This window comes from Ruditapes philippinarum, unplaced genomic scaffold, assembly GCF_026571515.1.
Source record: "Ruditapes philippinarum isolate M1 unplaced genomic scaffold, ASM2657151v2 ctg5059_1_1_1_1, whole genome shotgun sequence".
NCBI classification, from domain to species: Eukaryota; Metazoa; Mollusca; class Bivalvia; order Venerida; family Veneridae; genus Ruditapes; species Ruditapes philippinarum.
In genome coordinates, this window is record NW_026862943.1 from 50,829 (window position 1) to 62,428 (window position 11,600).

The 11,600-nt window shown below is 33.8% G+C and overlaps 1 protein-coding gene across 1 annotated transcript; it reads left to right on the forward strand.

Moving 5' to 3' along the window:
- The first annotated feature begins 651 nt into the window (after window positions 1-651).
- LOC132720692 (uncharacterized) lies at window positions 652-4,640 on the forward strand. The gene is made up of 3 exons (XM_060704875.1): window positions 652-1,006; window positions 2,576-2,645; window positions 3,744-4,640. The coding sequence occupies exon 3, from the start codon at window positions 3,762-3,764 to the stop codon at window positions 4,638-4,640; it is 879 nt and encodes a 292-aa protein (XP_060560858.1). The 5' UTR covers window positions 652-1,006; window positions 2,576-2,645; window positions 3,744-3,761.
- The last annotated feature ends 6,960 nt before the right edge of the window (window positions 4,641-11,600 follow it).

Here is an 11,600-nt window from a genome sequence, read left to right on the forward strand (position 1 = left end):
GCGAAAACAGGGTGATATAATATCTACGTACGAAATTTGTAATCATGCACAGTGTATATAATTTAGTAATTTAACGATTTTGTACATGTTGTATTTTGTACTTTTTTTCAAACAATTAGGATTAAGTTTTCATTAGTTTTAATCCAATCCAAAACAATATTGTTTTTGTTGACCACCAACACCTTACTCAAACAAGAAATCTGAACTACCTGATACCCTACTCGAGGACACAATATCATCAAAATTCTTTCTTTCCTAGGAGCATACGTCTTTGGAATAGCCTTCCCCTAACTGTTCAGTCTAGCCCCAGTTTAAACATCTTTACTGAGAGGCTTGACCCATTCTATAAATTCTAAACTGCACACTATGTTTTTAAATAAAGAGTCTTGTAGAACTTTTATTCTTTTAACTTTTTAATTTGCATATAAATAAAGTCTTTTATTAACAGTTCCCTGACAACGCGCCTGCTAGTCATAATCAGAATTGATTGTTAAGCAGTATGATGTAGATGTAGATGTTAATACTGAATTATAACAGTCTCAGTAGGGAGTTGCAAAAATAGGTAGACTAGTAATGTTAGTTTTAAGGCATTACGGAGAATGCCATGGTGACGTATGCACACATACACACCATGCTACAACTAATTAAATGTCAGGTCCATTTTCTTACACTTTCTTTCACAATATATAAAGCGATGATAATGTTAAATAAAAGCACTCATTACATTGTAAAATAACATATAGACATTGGACTATATACTTTCCGCAGAAAGGTATTTTATACAAAATTAATGAACGATTTTATAATGAAGTGTTTTACATGAAGAATATCTACTACCTCTCTATCAATAACATCGTATGTTTTTGGATGCATCGATTTAAATTGACCTTAAACATTAGTTTCAATCACGCAATTCGTCTTTTTCGCATTGGTATTCGTTCGTTCCTTCTGTACACGAGGACAGTTGATGAGGAAAGACAGGAATATTTTTTTCTTGACTTCTAACGTAAGTAAGAAATACCGCGTTTTATGAAAATAAATCTAATTATGATGTGGTATATGACGTCAACTAGCAGCATTTTTGTCTCGATTCAAAGGACACAGCTGTTTCCTAATATAGTTTGTGTCTCAGAATAATGTAAAGATCTACCGTACATCTGATGTTGGCATGGCAAATTAATCATTTTGACATAATTGTAGAGGGCAGATTTCCAATTTGCGCGCCCGGTATCATATGTTTTGTTAAATAACTAAAATATTTATTTACAACAGTTTTCTTCTCCAAATCGAGGTACAAAGAGGATTCATATATATACAGAACAGGATTACTGACGAACAATGGCTTAGTGTGTATAACTGCTCAAATGTCTAGATTAATAAATAAAACAAATGTGGCAATTGTCAAATATAGCAGCCAGGTGGTGTTTAGACCAAGAGACGCGCCAATAGCAAGTAGTGGTTTCGCTTTAGAATCACGCGTTACTAAAATTATAAAACTCACAGGAAAAGTTTTATTTGCAATATTTTATAAAACAAATCTGTTATGCCTACCTGCCAGTTTTATATGACCTAACAGTTACTCATAAGTTTTATAAGAACAATTTTTTTTGTCAAAAAGGAAGAAGCGAGTTAATTAAGCTACTGAACTTCAAACTTGTGCTTTGATCACGATATGTGTGGGCTGATCAGAATTCATTTTTGAAAAGGAGATTTAGTGCCTGTGTAGAATCATTAAGCCTGAAAAATTCCAAACATTTTTATTTTTCAAAGTTTTTTTATTATCACATTCCGAAATGTTTTGGCAAATAGTAAAGTTATAATTATTACCACTGTTTGCATTTTGCTCTTTTTTATCACAAATAATTTTACATTCAGCACTACTTTCTTCAGATGAATGCATCTTACATGTTCTAAATCCACTACTATAAAAATTATAAAACAAACGATTTTTCTTTCTACAATAAAAATTGAGGCTTCATGTGCCTAGAAAAGTCTATCTGGAAGTCAATATGACTCTCGTAGGTGCGTTTGGTACCTGTCATTTTCATATGCTTTCTGGCGTATTTTCTACTTTGACAGAATGGATTTCAAGATCAGAAAAATGCTGCACGCCTCCAGATGAGTCAAAATATTTCAAGAAATTCAGTCTTTAGATAAATGTATTAAGATCTTAAGAAAACTAAAAAGAAACAATATTTGATTAATTATACATCTTATTTGCGTTTAATGACTGATTTTGCAGTACCATTCACTATAATTCTACTGCGTTACTAACACAGTAAGAGGTATTTATGTATATTTTGACGTCTTTTTGGTAATTCACGTGGATTGTAAGTGCCGTTTGCTATGTGTTAATTACTTTCTTTGTTCACTTCAAATTACTTTACATTTAAATACATTTTCAAAATTTTCAATGAAAATTAGCATGAATCTGGAGGCATGCTAGTTTGTATTTGACAATGTGCCTTGCAGAGCTCCAATGGCAAAATTAAATAAATGAACACCCCTTACTGTCGAATGTGGATTCGTGTGTAAGCAAAGTTTATTTTATACAACTTTAACATTTTTTTTTCAGATGTAACTGTCATGAATATTTCCGGGAGAGCTTATCTGGATGTTAATGAGTAATCCTATATAACTGAAAGGTAATATTTTATATCGGAACGCATTTAAGTTTTTGCAACGAACTTCTTAGAAATATCATTTTAAATTACGTTTGAGTTATTTCTAGAAAAATAAAACTTTAACAGTGATAAAGATCGTTTCTCAATCTAGCAGACGACATATACATCAGTCTCTGAAAACGAAAAAGTAACGCTTCAAAAAATTTAGGCTTAAAGCAACACATTTTAGTGAAAGGGCAACAGCATATTTGGAGATCTAAACCCTCGGATCGCGAAGGTTTGAACCCTACTTTGGTTACGACCATGTTTCCTCATATACTCCAGACGCCAGTACTGGTTATTTCCAGGAATTTGACTGGAGAGTTGTTAAAAAAACCCTACACTTTCTTAGAAAACACACCGATTTAGTATAACTGACGGAATCAATGCAAAATCCTAATAAAATTCAACACAAAGATCTGTTACGTTCAATTTCCAAAGATTTTAAGCATATTATGGATATACAGATTGATATTATAGCGTAATTAATTTCACGAAATGATTGTTTACTTTATATATAATGAATTTAATCTACATAAAACTGGTAGTTATCCATATTGTTCTTAAATATTTTTTACAGTTAGTGAACTGACTCAAGCGAAAACGTCAAGTAATTTTGCTAAAATAAGAAAAAATAACAGAAATAATTCCCCTGCTTTTTTCAATACAAGTGTTTATGTAATAATTTTAGTACATGCATGTTATTTATTTAATCAATGTAAAAAACAAAATTTCTAAAAATATAATGAGTTGCAGTCAGTAAAGGATAGATGGCGATAAGGGATAGAAGGAAAATATTAACAAAACACAACAATGTGCAGTAAGCGAACTTGCATTTCTCTTTTGTTTTATCAATTGGCCAGACATTTCCGTCCTACCTTTCTTAAGGTTTCTTTTTTTCTTTCTTTCTTTTAGTTGTAGTTGAATGTTTACAAACAGTAGTTAGTGACATTTGTTCCTTTTATGATAAACTGGGCATTGTCTGTACTAACCCATTCCTTCTAACATCATAAAAATTAGAAATTTAAGTCCTACTACAATTACTAGTATTATAAACATGTTATAATAATTTTGTTTCAGGTACCAAAACCCAGAGATATGGCGACATATCTATTGATAATATTTTTACTAGCCCATAACTCAGTACATGCTCAGAGAGAAGAAATAGAATCGGGCGAAGGAGGATATGGGGGTGGTGGGGAAAGAGAAATTGGAGAAGGATTTGGTGAAGGTTTTGGAGGCAGTGGATTTGGAGGTAGGGGGTTTGGTGAAGGCGGCTTTGGAGGAGGGGAATATGGAGAAGGTGGCTTTGGCGGGGAATATGGAGAAGGAGGGTTTGGAGGTAGGGGGTTTGGTGAAGGCGGCTATGGAGGCGGGGAATATGGAGAAGGAGGGTTTGGAGGCAGGGGGTTTGGTGAAGGCGGCTATGGAGGAGGGGAATATGGAGAAGGAGGGTTTGGAGGCAGGGGGTTTGGTGAAGGCGGCTATGGAGGAGGGGAATATGGAGAAGGAGGGTTTGGAGGCAGGGGGTTTGGTGAAGGCGGCTATGGAGGAGGGGAATATGGAGAAGGAGGGTTTGGAGGCAGGGGGTTTGGTGAAGGCGGCTATGGAGGCGGGGAATATGGAGAAGGAGGGTTTGGAGGCAGGGGGTTTGGTGAAGGCGGCTATGGAGGAGGGGAATATGGAGAAGGAGGGTTTGGAGGCAGGGGGTTTGGTGAAGGCGGCTATGGTGAAGGAGGGGAATATGGAGAAGGTGGCTATGGCGAGCGTGGATTTGGCAGGAGAGGATTTGGAGGCAGTTATCTTGGTTATGGACGAGGTTATAGGTCTAGATATGGAGGTTATATGGGATATGGAGGTTACAGGAGATATCCATATTTTGGAAGGAGATATGGATACAGAAGATACAGAGGATATCGCGGATACGGCGGAGGTAAATATACGTTCGTAACAGCCACACGTTTAATACATTGTTAAATAAATCAGCTTGATGTTATTTGTGACAATGCATTATTATATATGCATGATAGTCTTTAAAACATGATTTTACACTATTTTGTATTTTCCCTTGTTGTCATGATATTTGTATCTCCTGTTTGACTTTACTAAATAATGAAAAGATTTGCGAAATGTTCATTATACTGGTGAGCTTAAAATTAAATATCTTTTTTAAGAAAAAATATATTTTTTGCTTTTTTGGGGCATGGAAACCCATTTGGTTTGGGATTGGTATTAAAGGGGCCTTTTCGGTGGAGGGTATTTGGTTACCCAAAGGCGGGGGGGGTTTCTATGGTTTAGGGTGGGGCGGTTCGGTGTGTTATGGGGGTTTTTTGGAAAAGTGGCTATGACGGTTTCGGGTTTTTGGTTTGGGGGTTTTTTGAGATGGTTTATGAGGGCCGGGTGGTACGGCGGGTATGGTATGGCGGGTATGGTGACGTGAGGCGGTATGATGGCGATTACTACCTAGCAGGGGCTAGGGGGTAATGGGGTGTTTTTACCCAGGGTCACAAAAGAAGGATGGGATTTTCCCCTTTTTTTTAAGGGGGACGAAGAAAACTTTCCGGGGCCCGAATAGTCGTCCTTCGAGAGGAATGGACGTCTATGACGATGGTCCTCGACCAAGCTATGACAGGTTTGATACTGAACCGTATGATGGTGAATCTGGGTACAATGATGGCAATAATTATGATGGTCATATGGGTGGACATGGGGGTCATCATTACGGTAGAAGTCATCATGGCGGAAAGGGGCATCATAGTAAGCACAATATGTCTAACAAACATAAAGGATCTAAGAAACCTCGAAGACGGCCATCTAAAAAATACAGACGACCAAAGAAACCCCCACCGCGGAAAAAATATAGACCAAGGAAAAAATATCGACCACGGAAAAAGAGTCAACCGCGCACATTTATACCTACTAAGAAGTTTCCTCCAGTAAGAAGGAAAAAGCCTTCCGTTTTTGTTGTTGGATAAAAGAAGGCAACTTTAAAACCTAGTCTTCCACGGTTTTTATTATTTTTATTTACCAAGCGTACGATTCCTCAAGTTCTTTTTTGTTTTTTTTTCTTCAATTTTATGTAAGTATTTCCTATTAAATAAGTAAAGTAAAAGATAGTAATTTAAAAGCCATTTGTGTAGCTTTTTTTCTTTAAAATTACCGTATTCACGACAGAAATGCCCCAAAGATGTAACGGAAATTGTGTTACAAAATAATGATCACTGACTGCTGCTTAGAATACGGATAAGTATCCCAGCTGCTGCATATGTTTTATATACATAGAGGATATTCAAGTTTTTTCTATAAATATATGATTTATTTTCATCGAGTGGTATGAAAATAAATATTTCATGAGTGGCGATAGCCACGAGTGAAATATGATCATTTTCATGCCACAAGATGAAAATAAATCATGTATTTATAGAAAAAAACTTGAATTTTCTGTTTATTATATACATTTCTCTTTTTTGACATTAAAATTTGAAAGAATTTCCCTTAAATTTTGCGTATGGGAAGAATTTAATAGAAAGTAGTCCGACAAGACACCAGTGAAAATACGGAAAATATGTTTCACTGCAGTGAAAAATAAAAATTTTTACAGTGAAAATACGGAAAATGAAAATACGCATTTTATTTAATTAACATTTCTCAATATTTCATTTATAAGTATATAATAAATATACTTATTTCATATTTACTGTGTATATTAAAGTGCACATCATTAGTATACAAGAGCTGTAATCAAAGTGACTAATGCCCCCGAAAATGTTGTTTTCTTAAGCACGCTGGTATTATGAAAAGACAATGAAAGTAATTAATTGTTTAATATTCTTCTTTGTACTATTGTACCTGTAATCTGTAATTGTGATAGCTGAACCATCAAAATATAAGTGTGACCTTGATCACTGAAGAAGGGACGTGGTTCCTGGATGCGACAAAATGTTATGAAATACCCGGACACGATTGTGTGTGCCTATTAATTCTTATTGTGATATTTTGAAACTTCAAAATGTTCGTGTGACCTTGGCGGAATTCGAACCCACAGCAGTGAGTGGCAAGTGTTTTGAAGTCAATGACTTGCTAACGGCCACCAGTACCAACCATCCAGACATTGGGGACGCTGACATTAAACCACTCACACACTACATGTATTCACCATTGTATCTGTTCCACTCAGGTACAGGTATGTACTTCGGTTTCTTCCATGTAAAGAAGCTATTTAGCTGATTAAAGAAGCTATTCAGCTGATTAAGCACTAACCGTCAAACATGTCATCGATTCAAAGATGTTTTATGACTAATATATGCGAGTACAGTGCAGGTGCGGCTGAAAATCAAGTGAAATATTAAGGGGTTAGAGCCGTATTTTGTTAAAAGAGTTTCCAAAAGTCTCTGTTAAAACTGAACACCATACACTTCATGTTTATAACGTATTATTCTTCCAGTTCCTATTTAGCGTCATAGCTTAACGTCCGGCCATTTCTTGTTATCGGCTGGTTTATTCATTTCAGATCATTTTCGAATTTCAATTTCCCAAAAGTAACGGATACTTAAACCGGTCATTTAATCGCGACTTTTCAAGCTTTACCGGTGAACAAATAGTACCACCTACCTCCCGTAAACTTAATGGATTACTCTCATACGAGGAGTGTTCAAATATGAATGCATCTAAGCACGTGCAATTTGATTTCACTCAATTTCTAATTGGCATTCACCTCCAACAGATATACAAAGTTTCTGTCTCTGGATCCAATCTTTGAAGGCATTTGAAGTTACTGGAATATTGGAGAACCGAGGTTTTTGCTCTGAACAAATTTTCAACCTGAAAGGTACAATGTATTTCTTAACTTTGGAGACAGTCACAAGAGGCAAGGCGAGGTAAATATGAAGGATGACAACGACCCTTTTTCTGCTTCAGAAAATCGCCTTGTGTTATGTACCTTGTCACATGATGGGGGTGATGCTTAGGAACATATATTTGAAGTTTGTAGTAAATTCCTCAGAGATAAAGAAGTTACAGTAAAATATCTTACAGAACAAAAACTTTAATCAGAAACCTGAATAAGAACAGCTCTCCATATCCTTTGTAAAGTCAAGCTAACAATGAACTTCTATTGCACAGACAAGAAATTGTGAAAACAATACCATGGGAATAAAAACTTGATATTTTTTATTAAATATTGTTACTATTAAAAAAGTAGTATTACTGCATCCTGTAACTACATGTATGTTACACTATATGTACAACACTAATGAATGTAACCAGTATACATAAATACTAGTCATGTTTCATCCCTTCCTCTATAAAATTTGTTCACCTAGGTGTTAAGGATATAAACCCATATTTCTTTTTGAATATTTGTAGCAGATTTACCCTGCATTGAATTATGAACTGTCCATTTGAAAATTAAGAGATTTCAATATCAGAATACATTTGTACTGGAATTGGGTTACAAACAGATGTACAGACTGGCTTTGACCCGACTCTATACTGGTGGTCAAGACTAATCACATCTGTTTCCAGAAGATAAATGGTTAAACCATGTTAACTTATTGCATAAATTACCCTGAAACCGATATATGCTTAGAACAGACTAAATGCACCATTTGTATAATTATTTGTTATATTGAAATATCTGATCTATCAAAGGTTCATTGGGTAAACTGTTTTATCAAACTCTTCTAGAAGTATACAGATAGTATCACTAAAATCATTTTGCTGTATGGTATGGTAAAAAGAAATAATCTGACTAAAAACAACAAGAGCTGAAATTAATCATATATAGCAACATTTAATACATAATTATACAATTTGTATAAATAATATAAATGATAGAATTATGAAAATATATATGAAAAAAAATAATATTCAGTAGTCACAATGCTTGCAAGTTCTTAAAAAACTGAGGTATATTTGAGGTTTAACTTGATTATTATATCATGTAAATAAAAAAATGTAAACTAGAAGAACACAAATTATTAAAAAAAGACAGTCAGAACATTGTAAGCACTTGATATATTGCTTCTTTTAATTAAAGAAAAAAGAATGAAATGTGCATAAAAAAAGGAAAAATAGTAAAACATTTTAATGCCACAATTTTGCAAACTACCTTTCCTGAGATGCACTTGTTTCCTGTTTTTCTAGAGCTTAATTTTACATTCATTTTACTTAAACAAGAAAGAACATGACATCCAAAACACTGTCTGACTTTATTAAAATGCATTTGCTTTGTAATTTCCCTTTTATTATCTGAAGTTATGTATTTAATCAAACACACAACTGGTCAAGGACAACAACATTGTTTGTATGTAGTAGATCAAGGAGCTGTTTAAGATGGCTATATTGACCAAGTGTGTCCGTATTACCAACAAGAATCAACTTTTTCTTGGCACGTGTTACTGCAACATTCAAACGCCGTATATCTTGCAACAGCTCTCCAACCTGAAGTTAGAAAAATATATTTTCATATTGAGGCAGAAAAAAATGAAGTCCCCTGTCTCCACTAACAAAACTTTGTTTAAAACCAAACAAAAAACTTTTTGTCATTATAAAAAAAATCTATATTAAGAAAATACAAAGGCAATACAGCCTTAAGCGATGTGGCCATTTATTTGGGCTGACAATTTACATGTGCTTTAATTCAAACTTGTTTAAAAGCCATTAATTAGTGAGCATGATTTTTTACATTAACATATAGTGTTTTAGTAAAATCAGGCATTTTTTATTTTAAGATTATTCATAATTCAATTATTATTTATGCCCCCATTTTTGCAAAACATAATAACCTAATATAAGTCAATCTGAATTTTTAGACTGGTACAGAGGTAGAACTTCAAGTTTGTGACAAGTTATATAAATTCAGTCAGTTAAAACGTTTATTTGCAGCATGTGCAAAAAAATACATCACCTTTTGTTTAGGTCAAATTGACATTCCTAAACTAATTTATTGTCTAAAAACAGTGAGTGAACATGATAAAAGTGTATTTGTAGTGTGAAATTTACAGCAATTAATTACGCAAATGCCTATAAAATGTAGCAGTAAATTACACACAGGTATTACATAGTAAAGGATTTAAGAGGTAATCTATCATTCTTTAACCTCATCAGTCGTAAACAAAACAAATGAAATAAGTTCATTGCACTGTATGATTCATTAAACCCACACAAGCTGTGATTACACTATGTACAAAGTGATTAATGTTTTAATTGATCTTGCTGAAATCATTACATGGACTTGTTCAATTTTGTATCTGGAATGGTCCATTGTTAAAGAGGTTTTAACAAACAAAAAAACCACCTTCATTTGTGTAATGGAGCTTGCCCAGCTTTGAAAATGGAACAGGATATTTACAATAAAAGGGATTTCAATATCAAAATATTTAAAATTATAGCTTTCAACAGCCAAATACAAAATATTCAAATTGTGTGACAATCAAAACAGAAATTTGTCATAAACTGATATTGTCTATGCAGCATATTTTAGTCACAATATCGAGCTTTATCACACACCCGTGCTGAATTTGCGACTCCGCAAATATGGTATTGCATGGCCGTGCATATATTTTGACGTGACATCATTAGCATTATACAAACATAGTGTAAAGAGGCGCTAAATGTTAGTGTTATACTATTGGTAAATGAAAAATGACTGTTTTTTTTTACTTTAAACAGTCTTTATTTTGGGTATATGATAAATAGAATATTAAATTTGTGCAAGTTCAATACTGAATTTATTGCACGATGTGAATAATATTATGCTTGCCAGAGGCTCGCATAATATAATTTATTCAACTCGTGCAATAAATTCAGTATTGAACTTACACTCATCCAATATCCTGTATTTAGAAATTCAGTATGAAATCTTTTTTACAAGAGTAAATGACAAATATCATTATCATGCAAAAATTTTAAACCTTTTTTTCATACCAAAAACTTAAAATTAACTAATAACAGGCACTTAAAACCAGATTTTCTTCAGGAAAATACTTATACTCTAGTATTTACACCAGCCCTAAAGGAAAACTAACATATCCCTTACCCTAAAACAACAACATAGACGTCAATTTGTCAGCAAGACTAAAAACAGACAAAATGAATATAAATAACCTTGAAAAATTGAGTTCTGCACATAAGTCCATTGTACTTTGACCCCCACACCAATCTTTGATGTATGTAGAGGAAATGATTCACTTACTTGAGCTGAGATTGAGGTAACTTGGGTTTGTACCCTCACTGTCAATATGGAGGTATTAAAGGGGCTACACTGAGGTCTGACGGGTAATTTGGTGTCCAAAAAAAATGTATACAAATTTCCCCACAAATCACAATATTATGACTAAAATAACAATAACTTACACTTTAACCAACCCTCTAACAACAATTATGCTAGAAAATGCATATTCACATTAGCTTTTAATGCAAAAATGAAAGTTGGTTTTCCCAGACATGTACAGAAGTTACCCACAATTCATCGGGTATAACTAAAATACGCAACGGACATTTTTGGAACAACAGAGTAAACGGGGGTAAAAAAGTCTATTGATTTTTTCTCAACTCTCTAACCTATCATGTTTATATAACTTGAGTATAACGAAGAAAAACTGTATAAAAGATAATCAAGGTAGCAATTTCATAGTCTTGAAAATCAAACGCCAGCGAAGCGGTCATTTCTAGACAAACGGAAAGATATTATATACATGTACAATTATTTTCATTGACATTTCAGTTTCAATTTCAATATTCTAAGGCAAACATAATGCATCGGTGATATTTATACTAAAACGAGCACAGTGTAATCACACTAATAAAAGTATTTAACGCTATCTATAACGTATTTAAATCAAATACAGTTAATGACATGTCTCATTTGATTTGATTGTTTGTAATTGGGATAGAGTGGGGGTTACGTCACACAAAAACTGTGTAGGTCATTTTTGC